Source organism: Cinclus cinclus, chromosome 28, assembly GCF_963662255.1.
Source record: "Cinclus cinclus chromosome 28, bCinCin1.1, whole genome shotgun sequence".
NCBI classification, from domain to species: domain Eukaryota; kingdom Metazoa; phylum Chordata; class Aves; order Passeriformes; family Cinclidae; genus Cinclus; species Cinclus cinclus.
In genome coordinates, this window is record NC_085073.1 from 2,662,762 (window position 1) to 2,678,186 (window position 15,425).

The following is a 15,425-nucleotide window of genomic DNA, read 5'->3' on the forward strand; positions in this document are numbered from 1 at the left end:
GGTCACATTCAGGCATTTCCTGATCCCAACCTGCTTTTCCAGTCCCCAAAATTCCTGTTTCCTTAGAGTGGCCTTCCCAGGACGCATGTGGAAGGAGAAGGTTCTGTTCACAACTCGCAGGTAAAGCAGACACAGTACAAACTGAAAACCTTAAGTGTTCACTGAAAGACACAGCCTGTGTTAAACTCCTCGGTTTATTCCAAGGGGTTATTCCAGTGTTTTAGGAGATGCCAGAAGAGAAGGGGAGTCCCTAGTGGCACCAGGCAGCAGCCTAGGTGTCCAAGCTTGGGGACTGCCCACCCCATGGAAAGCCCCAGTACTGCCCAGCCTCACTCTGCACCTTCAGTTCTCTCCCATTCCAGCATTCCCAGAGCCACCCCTCTCCCAGGCACCCCAAGGAACCCCTCCCCAGGAAGGACTAGAGAGAAAGATGCCCCAGCAGCATCACACCCTGTAATGCCAGCTCTGGGTACTGACAGCCAATAGAGCCCAGTTCAAGTGAAAAAATAGGGTGATTTTATTATAAACTTCAGAAAAGTGAAACAAACAACATAAACACAGCATTTAACTAGACATCTTCCTCAGGGACATAGCTGTCCCAGGGAATCAGGCACATTACAACCCCAGAAGGTCCAGGTGCAGAACTCAGGCTTCCTGGTTTTCCTGGAAGACAGGAGATTTTCCTCATAGCACTGCCTGTTCTCATGAACACTGGGGAAAAACCAATCCCCCACCTCCCTCCTCACCCTCCACCTCCCTGCAAGCCAAGCAGGGCAGCAGCTTCCTGGGAATTAGGAAGGTATCCAGCAGTGCTCTGGGCCCATGGAAGTTGCTTGTGGTAAAGCATTTCCTTCAAATCCTCCCTGTTTTCTACTGCAAAATACCTGGGCCAAAGTGTCACAAATGGCTTGTGGCAACCTGCTGGCTGCAGCCCTGGGTCAGAGGTGCCACAAGCTGGCACACACAGGTGACTGGGTACACCCAGCACCACCCCAGGACTGAGGCTGTGTCCCTGCACAGGGACTGGAGCCCCTCCAACTCTCCCCCTTGGCAGCAAAGCTCCGGGACAAAGGCTCAGAGCCTGGGGACAGCCAGGGGACTTGTGACACCTCCCCTGCCCCACACTCAGAGGGTGGGATTGCCCCAGGGGTCCTTACCCCATCCTGGGCTGAGCTGGTGTCACTGGCTGTGTCAGCCTCCTGCTTGCTGCCATCCCCACTGCTCCTTTTGGCTAGTGGCTTCTGGTTGTCATCACTGGCCATATCTGGAGCCTCTTCCCCACTGCTGGCCACAGCTGGATCCTCTGCTGCCGGCTCTGAGGGCAGCACAGAGCCCTGGGGGTTGTGTGGCACAGGGATACAGTCAGAGCAGCACAAAATCCATGAGGGATTCATGGAATTCTGATCAGAGCAAGCCCAGACTCCTTCCTCCTGCAGCCAGGGGCTGAGGTAAATCCTTCCAGGATTTACCAGGATTGATGCTGTCCCCAGGAATGGAACAGGAACACTCACCTGGACAGCTGAGGGCTCCAGCCCAGTGACCTCAACCTGCTCTTCCAGCTCCAGGTCAGTGTCATTTTGGGACTGGTACTCATCACTGTCTGACTCCACTTCTGAGGGCTGGGGGAGAAAAAGAGGCAAAGGGAGGCTCTAAGGAAGGGACAATGTGGGGAAGGACACACCAGTCCTGTCCCAACAGCACTGGGGGCCACAGCCAGGCCTAACAGAGACACTGCCTTGCAGGGACAAGGGAAACCTCAACCAAAGGGAAGCCTCAGGATGAGTGGGGCACCCCCAGCTCTCAGACAGCACCAATGGTCAAGTGCTCCTTGGACACCATCAAAGAGGTGATAAGAAAGAAAACCTCTGCAGGCTCCTCCACAGGGAGGCTCCCAGAACATCCCAGCTGCACACTGAGGCCAAAGTATCTTGGAATCGCTCAGTAGCCACAACATCTCACCTCATACGTGATGTCTTCATAGTCATCCTCTGGCCAGTCCCTCTCCAGCACCACAAACCAGGACTCCTGCTTCTCCAGAGCCACATCATCCCGCTTCCTCTTGTTGGCTTTGCCAGCTGGGTTGACCAGAGTCCCCTGGATCTCTGCAGGGGTTCACAGGAGACACAATCACCACACCCAAACAAACACAGCAGCTTTCCCAGCTCCCTGCAGGAATTCCATGCTGTGTTCTTCCCAGCTGCAAAGCCTCCAGGTGCTCCAAGAAGCCCCCTTCTTACCCTTGGACACATTGCTCTGGCTCCAGTCCATTGGGAGGTATCCCAGGAAGTTCTGGATCCTGGTGGGAGCCACAGAGAGCAGAAGGCGCACGAGCTTCCCCCGGCGCTTCCTGGCAAGGAGCCGAGGCCTGGAGGGTGACTGGGATGGGGGACAGAGTTTGCTCCTGATGGTGTCACCAGGGAACACCAATCCAATCCAGACAGATGCTTTCTGAAGGAGCTTCAGCTGCAAAGAGAGATCCATCAGCACATGGGAGAACTTCCATGTGTTCAAAGTCCTCAGGGAATGTCTTAAACTCTTCTCTATCCCAGAGCAGAGCTGAGACTGGGACTAACTTCAGCCAAAATGCAATGGGCTGCAATTCATTCCCAAAACCCTCCTATTTCTACTAGCCCAGAGAGGGAGACAAAGGGGAGTGCTGTAGCCACCAACAGCTGAATGGGAACGAGGCAAGGCCAAGAAGAAAAAATTGAGATAGGCAGGAGAGCAAAGGAGAAATCATGGAATTGTTTGGGTTGGAAAGGAACTTAAGGACCACCTATTCCACACCTCATCATGGGCAGGAACACCTTCCACTGTCCCAGGCTGCTCCAAGCCCCAGTGTCCAACCTGGCCTTGGACACTGCCAGGGATCCAGGGGCAGCCACAGCTGCTTTGGGTACCCTGTGCCGGGGCCTGCCCACCCTCCCAGGGAGAAATTTCTTCCTAATATCTAATAATGAAAAAAGACTGAAAGAATAAAAGCTTTCTGTCAGGAAAACCCCAGCAACCACCAGTGTTGAGGTTTTAGCCACCCCCTCCCCAGCCTCACTCACCGGGTACTTGACCAAGCTAAATTGAAGGATCTGGCCCAGCAACCTGCTAGAGAAGGAATCACTGCTGGTGGGTGAGCTCATCTGGAGAGAGAGGGCAGAGCCTCCAAGCCAGCTCTGGGAGTACCTCCAGCAGAAATCACCTCGTAGGCAGCACCTAAACTGGACACAAACCTGGCTTAGACCTCTCTGCGGCTCTCAGGGTACTTGTAGGTCCTGCCCCATCTGTTCCTTATTACCTTGATGACCTGCGGGGCTCTGCTGATTGGTGGGGCAGCTCAGGGCCCGCAGGTGGGGGCTATCAGCACTGCTATCAGCACTGCTATCAGCACTGCTATCAGCACTGCTATCAGCACTGCTATCATCATTAAGGGCTCTCAGTTAGGGGGTCGTTTTCTCTCAGTTTGAGATCTCCTGGAGCTTCTCAAGGCTCTGATTTAAGATCAATCAACTGTGCGGGTGCAAAGAGCTGAAGGTAATGAGGTGCCAGAACCTGCCCTGCTGAGACCCCCAGGGATGGGAGAAACTGGATCCCAGGTGAGGGGAGGCTCCTCTGCATCTCCCCTGCTCTGTGGCCGCATAGAGATGGAGCTGCTTTTCCTGTCTGCATCATTTTCCCAGCAGGATCCACGCTAAAGCCACCGTTATCTTCCTGAGAGTGAGGAGCTTCCTCAGCTGGGGTCGAGTGACAGGAAATCATTCCCGACCCTGTCCCGCTCTACAGGGGGAAAGGCAAAGCTGGGAGACCAGCTTCATCCTCCTCATCCTTCCACGTGCAGGAGGCACAGAGCCTCTTCCCTCTGGCCTGGGGACTGCCTGGGGCTGTTCCCCCTCATTCGCAGCCTAGCGGGATTGGAGCACAGGGATGCTGCGGGATCCAGGGATGCTGCGGGATCCAGGGATGCTGCGGGATCCAGGGATGCTGCGGGATCCAGGGATGCTGGCCCCGGCAGGGGTGGGAGGAGGAACTCGGGGCTGCGGTGCTCGGAGCTGCCGCTTGCTCTGGGGAATCGCGTGGGCCGGAGCGTTTCCCGACGGGAGCTTTGCTAGACAGAGCTGAAGTGTTTGTCTGCCGCTCCCGGCTGCCCCTTCCCCCCCGTGCCCACGGCTGGTGACTCATCCCGCTCCTGCGGCTCTTCCCCTCTCGGCTGCCTCGTGGGGGCCGGAGCTGGTGGCCCTGCGTGACGGCGGCAGCGCCGTGTCCCCACTTGTCCCCTCCATCCGCCTGCCCCGTGCTCGGCGGGCGCTGGACCCTGGCAGGGACCTGGCGGTGTCGTCACCGCGCGTCACCAGCCGGGGGTGGCCGCAGAGCATAAATCCCCAGCGCTGCCCAGCGAGCCCTCGGGGCCACCATGTCCCTCTGCCGGGGCACGCTCTGTACCCCCGAGCTCCGGGGCAGCAGCTCCAGCGACATCTTCTTCCACGTGGTGACACCTGACCGCATCCCGCAGTTTATTATCCCGTCCCTGGACGCCCACAAGAAGCAGAGATGCTCAGGCAAGGGGGCGGAACAGCTGGAGGGGACGGCTTGGAGCGGCAGCTGGGACGCGGCGGTGCAGGATAAGCAGGGCTCTAACTCACCTTCTTTTAACTCATCCCGCTCCCACCCAGACCCCACTGCCTGGGCAGCTCTGTCCCTGCCGCACCTCCCCAAGGTCACCACCCCGTACGGCTTTGTCACCCTGGGGCGCAGCCCGCAGGTCACCGGTGAGGAGGCGTTTTTTCACTCGGGCTCAGGCCGCCCTCGGGGTCCCGGGACACGTCCCAGCTGTCAGGAGGAGCCGGGATGCTGCGGACATCCCGGGATTCCTGCTACTGAGGGAGACTCCGGCGTGGGAGGAAGGCAGAGGGACCACAAGCAGCCAAGCTCCCGTGCCAGCGGTCACAAGGACGATGGAAGCAGCCCGACCCCAGCAAGGCTTCCCCTGCCCAGATGTGCCAGAGACATCCGAATGACAGAGGCTGTGGAAAGCCGAGAGGCAGAGCAGAGGGACAGGAGGCTCCTGGGCATGGACTGCCCGAGGAGCAGCTCCGGCCTGGAGCTCCCCGCAGTGACAGCCAGGAAGAATTTGTTCCAGAGGATCCTCAGGAGGCACCTCGTCCACCCGCGGCAGCTCAAGCCCGGGCATTTCACTCTCCACTGATCCTGCAAAGCAGCTCCGAGGAACTGAGGCTCCCTAAAGACCTGGGGAAGAGACGCTTCAGTCAATGCCTCAGGACGCTGAGCAGCCAGGCTCAGCGAGAGGGTCTGGGTGTCACCTTCCTCGGGGTGACACTGCTGGTGGCACCAGCAGGGCACAGCTGGGAGGGACACAGCAGTGCTGGGGAGCAGAGAGGCTGTGGGTTTGTGATTTTTCAGAACCTGAATAAAAGTGCAAACATTTCGTCTGAGCTGTTGTCCTTTCCTTTTTCTTTCTTGTGCCAGCACTCGGGTGTCACCAGGGTGTTTTGGTGACCCCAGAACCCTCTCCTGTTGTACCTCCAGGCTCAGCAGCTCCTGAGCTGAGAGCAGGTTCTTGACAGGCTGACACTGCTGGAGTGCAGAGCAGGGGACACTGAGCCCCAGGAGCTACAGCAGGCCAGGAGGGAAGAGTGACCACATCCACTTTCCAGTTTTGTGGCCATTATCTGGGGTGTTTGAACGTGTCAGGGTTCCTGTCTCAGCCTTGCTGGAGGAACCTCAGCTCCAGGACACTGCAGTTGTCCTGAATTAGTGACCCCTCACCATTCCAGAGGGTGCAGTTTCAACCACTCCTAACCAGCTGTGATAAGCAAGTCTCATTTTATTGACTGTTCCCTCATAAATGGCTTTTTATAAATTATTTTTTATTTTTTTTCTCCCTGCTTTTATTGAGCAGCAGAACCTGCAGTGCCAGAAGTAAAGAATTCATGGTCAGCAGTGTTTGGGGACTGCTGAAGCACACTGTCCTGGGTCAGCAGTGCTGGGCTGCTGCCAGCTTCCCTTCCAGGGGTCTGATTCTCCAGGAGATCCCTGAGAGGTTGGACTGGGAGGGCTGGACCCAGTCCAGGGGTGCTGGGGCACGAATAGCAGTCAGGATTTGCATGTGGGTCATTAACCCGATTTGCCTCCCACCCCTTCCGTGGCTGGGTCACCTGGGCCACGGTCAGTGACTTTGTTTTCCCCATCCCTCCAGTCTGGTTCGACTCTCAGCTCTCTGGTTGAGCTGCCACTTCCAAGGGAGCTTTTCCTGCAATGTCTGAGCACCAGTGAGCACCAGGAACGAGCACAAAGAGCCCTGGAGCACCTGCTCTGCTGCAGATGGGGCTGCATGGAAGCACCAGTACCCAGAGGATCCATCCCAGTGCTGGTGGAGGGGGTGGGAGCTGCTGAGACGTGTCCCCCTGCACAGCTCCTGTCCACAGCTCCAGCACAGCAGGATGTGGCAGCCAGCACTGCTGGAAGGGGAGCTGGGATCAGGGATGTGACAGAAAATCCACTCCCAGATTATTCTGAGGAGCACTGGCACTATGGAGTGAGTCAGGGACCGAGGCTCTGGAAATTTAAATTGATCTCCAGCTCCTGAGGGCATCGTCTCTGCTCAGCACTCAGGCTGGGAGGGCAGATTGAGTTACCAGGAATTAATAAAAGAGCTCTTATCAGTTACTCAGGCTGTGAGAGCTGAACATGTGCTTGCTCTGAGCTGACAGGCAACTGGGAATTAAGCCACGCTCGTGTAAGCCTCTCTCCTCTCTCCTTTGATGCTCAAGCTACTGCAGAGCAGTAGCTTTGTCCAACTGGCTCAGCATCTCTCGGGGAAAACATGGAAACAACTCCCCCAGAGCTGACTGAACCTGCTGTGTTTACCAGTTCAACATGGGGAGCTGCGACTCCTGGGGTTTATTCCTTTCTTGGGGACCTTCCTGAGCTCCCAGAATCTTTTAAAAATGTCGTTTACCTTGTCTACAAAATAGGAAGAAATCCCCTCTGCTTCCCAGGTGGGTGGCAGGGCTTTGCTCATCCTTGTTTCCAGGACATCTCCAGTGCCCTTTCAGGAATTCCCAAGGGAAGAAATACTTTGTATTTTTGCAGGCTGCCATGGTACAAGATTCATTTCCTCTGGGTGTGCCAGCGAGGGGATGGTCAGCCTGGAGACAATCACGGTTTATAGGATTGTTTAAAATGGTTGCACTGGGAATTGCTGGCAGTGGGAGTTGATCTGTGGCAGGAGTGGAACTGGGGCTGAATAAGGAGGGAAACAAATTTTCTGCAGCACAGCAAAGGTGCTCTGTGGTAGGATTGTGTCTCTGCCTGCCAGGTTCCAGCTCAAGGCACCTCTCCAGCCTGTGAAGTGAGAAGGACAGTATCTCCCAGTGCCTCTGTGATTTACAGGACGCCCTTTCCCTGCAGTCCAGGCAGGGAGGACTTTACAACAGGAGGTATCAAGATGTGACGAGATAAATTGTCATTACCAGCCACTTATCATCCTGCCCAGGTCTGCTACATTTTCTAAATGTTGTGTTGGTCTGACTCAGAATTTCCTTCCAGCCTCCTGCAGGTAGAGGAAAGCTCAGGGCTAATTATCCCCTCCTCATCCCACGCTCTGAGCAGCAGCAACCACGCCTGGCTGCAGGGAGGGGGAATCAGAGGAGGAACCAATTCCAGGCTCCTGAGTTTGGGGGGCTGGGTTGGGGACAGGGCTCTAAATCCTCTGCAGCTCCCCAGCCCCTCTGGCAGGACTGTGCTGATCCCTGTCCCCAGCTGTGAGACTGAGATCCCTCTTCCCTCCCTGTGACCCTTCTGGAATGTTCTGGCAGCAGTTTATTTCAAGAAAACCAGTTGAACTGGGCAGACACCCAGTGTTTCCCAGTGCCTCATTCCTGCAAACTCTATCAAGAAAAATCCACAGCTCTTCCCTTTGATATCAGAGGCTCCAGTGTTTCCTTCAGGTTCTCTCCCTGTTCTCCAGAGCTCCCTCTGAAACCTATGGAAATCAGGATCTATCCCTTCTCTTTTCAAGCCAGCCCAGCGTCCCCCTAACCATTTTACTGCCATCACTGATCACAGCCCCCACAAAGGGGTGACAGTGTCTTGGTGTCAACAACCTCCAGTGCCACCAAAGTCACCTGCTGCAGGTGGCTCTTGGCCACAGTGAGCACCAGGAGGTCTTGTTCTCACAGGCACCCAAGCAACTGCAAAGAAACCTCATTGAGAAATCCCATTTCCCTGTGATTTTTATGCTGGGGAGCACTTAGCCTTCCTGGGATCGATATGGAGCTCCTGCCTGTGCCAGGAATTTTACAGTCAGTGTCAGTGCCTGGGGCTGAGATTAAATCCCTTCACGGGCTCATTTGCTGCACAGCTTCTCTCCCAGATAATTGGGGCTGCAAAGGTCAGGCTCTGGCTATGACCCAGGCTGCTGCAACCTGGAGTCTCAGCCTGGGCAGCAGGGAGCACACAGGGATGGACACAGGGGTGTTCTTCACTCCCATGGACCTGGGGATGCAGTTTCCCACCTGGTTTCCCAATGTGCACCTCCCTGGCCCAGTTTATCCTGCCTTCCACCCCTCTGACACCCCTTCTCTGCTTCCAGCACCTCCAGCACCACTCCTGGGCTGCAGCTTCAGCTATGCCTGGGTGCTCCAAGGCCACCGGCTTCTCCAGGGTGTTGGATTTCAGCCCCTCAGCTGGCAGGCTGTTTGTGAGCAGGTAGAAGTGCCTGAATTTATCCTCATTTATACCCTGAATGGTTTTGTTTGCTTTTTCCCATTACTGCAAACACCTGACAGCCAGGCTGTGCTTGCTGCCCGCGCGTGGCTCCGGGAAAAGCTCAGCATTCCTGCTGGGCAGAGCCCTGGGAGCCTCTGCCAGGCTCAGGGCAGCAGCTGCTCTCGGCTCAGCTCTGCTCACAGGCACAAAGCACTTTTCCAGCCTGCCTGGCTCAGCAGCAGGACCTCTGTCCTCAGCTGGGAGTGCATCCAGGTCTGTGCTTTTCATTTCAGATGCTCCAAGAGACCCAACTGTGGCAGGAAAAATCCTGTGTTCCTCCTCGGGGTTACTTCAAACCTCAGTGTGAGCATCTGTTGCTCTTTACAGAATCCGAGACTGGTTTAGGCTGGAAGGGACTTCAATATCATCCCACTCCACCCCTGCCATGGCAGGGACAGCTTCCACTGTCCCACGGTGCTCCAAGCCCCAATGTCCAACCTGGCCTGGGACAAGTCCAGGGATCCAGGGGCAGCCACAGCTGCTCTGGGCACTCTGTGCCGGGGCCTGCCCACGATCACAAGGAAGAATTTTTTCCTAATATCCAGTCTAAACCTACTCTCTGTCAGTGGGAAATCATTCCCCCTTTTTTTTTCCCCATTCCCTCCCTTTTCCCCCTTTCCTGGAAGGCAACAATGAGGTCACCCCAAAGCTTCTCTTCTCCAGGCTCTGTCTCCCAGCCATTCCTTCCAGCAGAGCTGTTACATCCCCCTGATTATCCTGACGCCTCCCCTGGACTCTCTCCAGCAGCTCCAGGTCCTGCCTGTGCTGGGCCCCAGGGCTGGGGCAGCCCTGCAGGTGGGGTCTCACCATCACCATCCAGTGCAGCCCCTGTCCCTGCCCAGACACCCCAACAATCCCACCCTGAGCATCCCTGAGAGCGGTGTCCAAACGCTCCTGGAGCTCTGGCAGCCTTGGGGCCGGGACCATTCCCTGGGGAGCCTGGGCAGTGCCCAGCACCCTCGGGGGAAAGAAGAACCTTTCCCTGAGCTCCAGCCCAAGCCCTGACACAGCTCCAGCCCTTGCTGGGCTCCTGTCCCTGTTCCATAAGTCCAGCTAGAACAATCCACATCCCTTTCCTTTGGTATCTCCAGCTCTGTGCTGAGCTGAAACATGAGAGGAGGCAAGTAATGATTTTATTTCCAGGCAGAGTTTATTGATTTGCTGGACAAAGGAAAAAGAGGCGTTGACACGAATTAATGCACATCCTCCTCCTTCCCACTGTCCTTGGTCAGCCACCTGTGGTGTTGTGAAGCTGCTCCTGGGAATCATCTCCCACCCTGGGATGATGAACTGGCACCAGCAGCACAACAGAACTTCTCAGGGCTCAGTGCTCCAGAAGAGGATTTTCCATGTGAAACTGCTAAATGGAGTCATGAGTAATTTTGGAAGATACACGGTTCACCTTTGTAGTTGCTTGGCATTAATTGCCTTAAACAGACAAACAAACAAACAAACAAACAGGAGCAGATTCATTAGGTTTCTTTAATTGCTCTCAGGGCTGGGTGTGCTATGAAGGAGAATTTAATTTAGGTCGGAGATGGTTTTCATTAGTGGGTAGAAGAGGAGAGAGAAATGGTGTGGGCTGTTCTGTCCCTGATCAAAACAATGCTTTGTGAAGCTCTGGAGAGTCTGGAGCTGCTGGGGGGTGAAATAACCCCAAACAGTCCTCAGTGACACCTCCTGCACTTTGCTGTGCCCAGCTCCCATCTGTATCCCACTGGAGAGAGACCAGGGAGCTCCAGGGGTTTGGAATCCTGGGATATCAGAGATCAGGAGGGGATGGGGCAAGCAGGGAGCCTTTGGGCTGAGGGGCTCTGTGCAGACACCTTCTCCACCTGAACAGGGTTTACATGGGAAGATCAAAATTTCTGTCCCAAAAAGGCTTCACCCCTGCAGCTGCTGGGCAGGGAGGGCTCCACCTAGACTCACCTGAGCTCTGCAAAGACAGCCAAAACTCTAGGGAAACTGAGGCACAGTTAACTCACCCAGAGCTGCCCAGCAGGAAGAGGGTTCTGCAGGACCACGAATAAGCTAAGCCTGCTCTCTGGAAGCCACTCCCTGTGTCCTGTCCCTCCATCCCTTGTCCCCAGTCCCTCTCCAGCTCTCCTGGAGCTCCTCTTCAGGCCCTGCAAGGGGCTCTCAGCTCTCCCTGGAGCCTTCTCTTCTGCAGGTGAGCACCCCCAGCTCTCCCAGCCTGTCCCCAGAGCAGAGGGGCTCCAGCCCTTGGAGCATCTCCGTGGCCTCCTCTGGACTGGCTCCAGCAGCTCCACGCCCTCCTGATGCTGTTCCCCAGGGCTGGGGGCAGCTCTGCAGGTGGGAGGAGAAGAGAGGAATGAGAAACAAGGGGATGCTTTATGTCTCCATCAGCAACAGGGAATGCTTTTAGGGATGGAGCTGTCAGGGAATTTTTCCTCCTCCCTCTCTTTCTCCTCCCTCCCTCCCTTTGCTGTTCCCCCAGGGCTCGGTGGCACTGCAGGTGACCTCTGAGAGCAGCATTTCCCTGTAATCCCAGTGGAATCTCCAAGTCTGACAGCACAGAGAGGAGCCGCTGGAGGCAGCTAAAGCCCCAAGCTCTTTTGAGGATTACACTCCTGGGAAGGCACAGAGCTCCCCTTGCTCTCCTCTGCAGGAATTTGCAGCTGCCTCCGGGGCTCCTGCCAAGAACTGGGATTTGTGGAAAGACGATGACTTTAGCCAAGTTTGCTTATACTTTTGGTGTAGATTATGGTTCAGTCAAGGTTTTTATCTCAGAAGGGCTGTGCTGGGCATGCAGAGGTAGGTCCTATATGTGAGCCATATATCTGACCCAATTAATGAGATTAATCTTACTGATTTTAATTGGAGCAATTCACTGGCTGGAGATGAAACAGCAGCTTATTTATCTGCTGGATCCTGGCCAGACAATGCAGCATCTCAAGGATCACATAAATTTCACAACCTGCTGCAGTCAGTGCAGGAATCCTGCCCCTTCAGTGCTGTGAGCCTGGAGTCTATGGTGTGGGTTTTATTACTGTTATTTCAGGCAGAGTGCCCAAGAAGGAACAGTGTGATTGATATCCAGGGAACAAATCCAGGGGTAATGGTCCCCAGGAGCCCAGGGCCAGGGGAGCTGACAGCTCGGATCCCTGGGCAGCCAGGTGGAACTGCTGATTCCTGAGCTGCACTGTGGATATGCTGCCAGGAACATCCAGGGATGGATTGGTGGGCCTGGGAATAAAAATTGTTTATACACAGAGCTCCTCACTCTGCTGAGAGGGACCATTAATCTTGTCTTTATAGGCCCCTGGGGTCCTGCCTTCCCAGGGTGTGCAGGTGTGAGATCATGGAATCCCAGAATGATTTGGGTGGGAAGGGACCTTAAAGCTCATCCCATTCCACTTCTGCCATGGGCAGGGGCAGGTTCCACTGTCCCAGGGTGCTCTAAGCCCCAATGACCAACCTGGCCTTGGACACTGCCAGGGATCCAGGGGCAGTCACAGCTTTTTTTAGGAATTCCATCTCAGCCCCTGCCCACACTCCCAGGGAACAATTCCTTCCCAATGTCCCATCCAGCCCTGCCCTCCAGCAGTGGAAGTCATTCCCTGTGTCCTGTCCCTCCATCCCCAGGGCTGGGGGCAGCTCTGCAGGTGGGGTCTCACCTGAGCAGGGCAGAATCCCCCCTTTCCCTTGGTTCCCTCCCTGGCTCTGTGTCTCAGTGTCCTGCTCAGTGCCCTTCTCTGGTGACCACTGCAGAGTCAAGGGAGAAGAGTTGCTGTTTGCCCTACAGTTGGAATATCTGTGGGTTTTTCATCTTTGTGACCAGCTGAGGGCCCTTCTCCTCGTTTTATTTCTCTCCTCCATTTTTTTTAATTTCTTCTTTCACAATTTCCTTCTCTTTCTCCTTCTTTTCCCTCTGTGTTTTATTTTATCTCCACCCTCCTTTAGCTAAGTCACAGATCAGGGTTTTTTAAGGAAAAACTCTTGCACCTCTCCTCCAGGTGCAGCCTGGAGCAGCAGTGAGGCCCCATCTCCCTGTCAGCTGCTCCTTCCCAGGCATCATCACCTTTGCAAAGAAGCAGGATGGATCCTGAGCCATTCCCAGGGAAGGGTTCTATCCTGCCCCATGCTCAGCTCCAGCCCTGGCCCTGGAGCTGCTCTCAGATCTATCTCTGGCTCCAGAAGGAGTTTGCATTCAGCTCCATCAACATTTCTGTGCCAGGCAAACAATCAGGAGAAACCTTCTTTGGGGTGGGATGCTCCATCTTCTGAACAAGATTAGTTTTATTAGGAAAAGCTTCCCAAAGAGCAGGATTTCCTGCTGCTATTCAGCTTTCCCAGATGGGTGAGCTCTGCTCCTTCTCCAGCAGCCCCTTGCTGCTGCCCAGCACAAGAGGCAGGACATTGGCTGTTCCCAAGGTCTTTTGAACTGAATTATCTCTAAATGTGTTTGTAGTTCTTAACAGTTTTTGGTTGGTTCCTGTGGGAATGCAGGGAGCCAGAACAGGCAGCTGTCAAATAATAGAATCCTGAAATATCCTGAATTGGAAGGGATCATTGGTGCAGCCCTGCCCAGACACCCCAACAATCCCACCCTGAGCATCCCTGAGAGCGGTGTCCAAACGCTCCTGGAGCTCTGGCAGCCTTGGGGCCGGGACCATTCCCTGGGGAGCCTGGGCAGTGCCCAGCACCCTCGGGGGAAAGAAGAACCTTTCCCTGAGCTCCAGCCCAAGCCCTGACACAGCTCCAGCCCTTGCTGGGCTTCTGTCCCTGTCCCAGAGCAGAGACTGGAGCTGCCCCTGAGGATATTTCAGAGAGGCTACAGCAAAGCCCTGTGGCCTCTGAATGATCTGAGGGACCTTGGTGGTCCCCAGCACTTTGTAAATAAATATCCAGGTGCTGCCTGGAGAACAGAACTGCTGGGGCTGAACAGGAACTGGTGTGAGAGTGTTGTAGTTTCAGACCCTCCTTGATGTCACTGTGGCAGCAACTCCTGCTCTGCCCTGTTTTGGCTGACCCTGCTCCTCCTGAGACTTGCAAAATCTTCCCAGAGCCATGGAAAAAGGACAGATTCCACTCTGGGCCATGTACCCAGCAGAGTCAGCTCCCACGGGAGTACAATCGATCCTCTGTGGATAGGAGTTCAGGAAGTGGGAGCAAAATATTGGTATTTTCTTTGAGGGCCAGAAGACAACGCAGTCTTAAATTATTCATGGGACCCTCCTGGCAGCACACACCACACAGGAGAGAAATCTGCTTAAAATTCTGAGCCTGCCTATGCAAGAGGAATAATGATTAGACTCATGTAAATGTTAAAAAGTAATGCCTTACCACTAATTAAACCTATTTATCTCACACACAGCTAGAACAGTTAACAGCCCAATAAAAGGTATCACCATGTAACAGGGTGTTTATTTATCAGATGATTTTCCTGAATGTGAGGGCCTCTCCTTTACAAATGATTTGATGAAAGAGCAGATGGCACATGAAGATAAAAAAAGCCTGACTGTTGCCCTGGATGTGAGCTCAGAGTGAAGCAGCTCCACTGAACATCATCATTAATATTTAAGGACAGAGTGAAGCTTCCTCAGGACATGGAGCTGCCTCCTGCGCCAGGGGAATGTGAGAATCTGGGATGTTTTGAGTGGGAAGGGACCTTAAATCCCATTTAATTCCATCCCCTGCCATGGCAGGGACACCTTCCACTGTCCCAGGCTGCTCCAAGCCCCAGTGTCCAACCTGGCCTTGGGCACTGCCAGGGATCCAGGGGCAGCCACAGCTGCTCTGGGCACCCTGTGCCAGGGCCTCACCACCCTCCCAGGGAACAATTCCTAATTCCCAATATCCCATCCAGCCCTGCCCTCTGGCAGTGGAAGCCATTCCCTGTGTCCTGTCCCTCCATCCCTTGTCCCCAGTCCCTCTCCAGCTCTCCTGGAGCCCCTTCAGGCCCTGCAAGGGGCTCTCAGCTCTCCCTGGAGCCTTCTCTTCTCCAGGTGAGCACCCCCAGCTCTCCCAGCCTGTCCCCAGAGCAGAGGGGCTCCAGCCCTTGGAGCATCTCCGTGGCCTCCTCTGGACTGGCTCCAGCAGCTCCATGCCCTCCTGATGCTGTTCTGCAGAGAAGCAGAATCCCTCCTTGGACACTTCTTTGGACTCAGCCCAGCACAGGGTGGGGTTCTGGCTTGCCAATGCACAGCCAGGACATCTCAAGCTTCGTTGCACCCTCACCCCCAAGTCCTGCTCCCCAGGGCTGTGATTTCCCTGCTGCCAGACCTTCCCTTCATCGTTCTTGGTGTTGTAGCATCCCACAGTGATCTGGAACCACCACAAGGAGCTGAATAAAATTTCTTCCCTGTACCTGTCTAACCCTGCTCTTCCAAGGACAGGGTCCTGTCCCGAGGGGTGTCTCAGCTGGACAGGAGCCCCACACCAGCTGGACAGTCAGCGATCAGCAAAGGGGAGGAGATGCAGGAATTCCCTGCATGTGTTGGGATACACAGCTGGGTCACCCCACAATGTCTCTGCAGTCCTGGACGAGGTTGTCCCAAATGTAGAAACATCCCAGACTGTGGGACCTGGCATGGGACTGACTGAAACTGCTGCTCCAAGCCATCGAGGCCATGGAGGATGGCATGGAGAGGTGCAGTGCCCGTGGCCTGGCACACAGGACAGCT

At 55.0% G+C, this 15,425-nt stretch overlaps 1 protein-coding gene across 1 annotated transcript; it reads right to left on the bottom strand.

Moving 5' to 3' along the window:
- Positions 1-645: 645 nt before the first annotated feature.
- LOC134054568 (uncharacterized) lies at positions 646-3,134 on the bottom strand. Its single transcript, XM_062510431.1, has 6 exons — positions 3,054-3,134; positions 2,238-2,463; positions 1,960-2,102; positions 1,512-1,619; positions 1,158-1,334; positions 646-663 (listed from the first exon to the last, which is right to left on the bottom strand). The coding sequence occupies exons 1-6, from the start codon at positions 3,132-3,134 to the stop codon at positions 646-648; spliced, it is 753 nt and encodes a 250-aa protein (XP_062366415.1).
- Between the last annotated feature and the right edge of the window lie 12,291 nt (positions 3,135-15,425).

Excerpts from the sequence above, each read along its gene's own strand:
- LOC134054568 (XM_062510431.1), bottom strand. The coding sequence starts at position 3,134 with ATGAGCTCACCCACCAGCAGTGATTCCTTCTCTAGCAGGTTGCTGGGC. Across the intron at positions 1,620-1,959 it reads ATGAAGACATCACGTATGAG|CCCTCAGAAGTGGAGTCAGA; the intron begins GTGAGATGTTGT and ends TTTCTCCCCCAG. Across the intron at positions 1,335-1,511 it reads TGGAGCCCTCAGCTGTCCAG|GGCTCTGTGCTGCCCTCAGA; the intron begins GTGAGTGTTCCT and ends CACAACCCCCAG.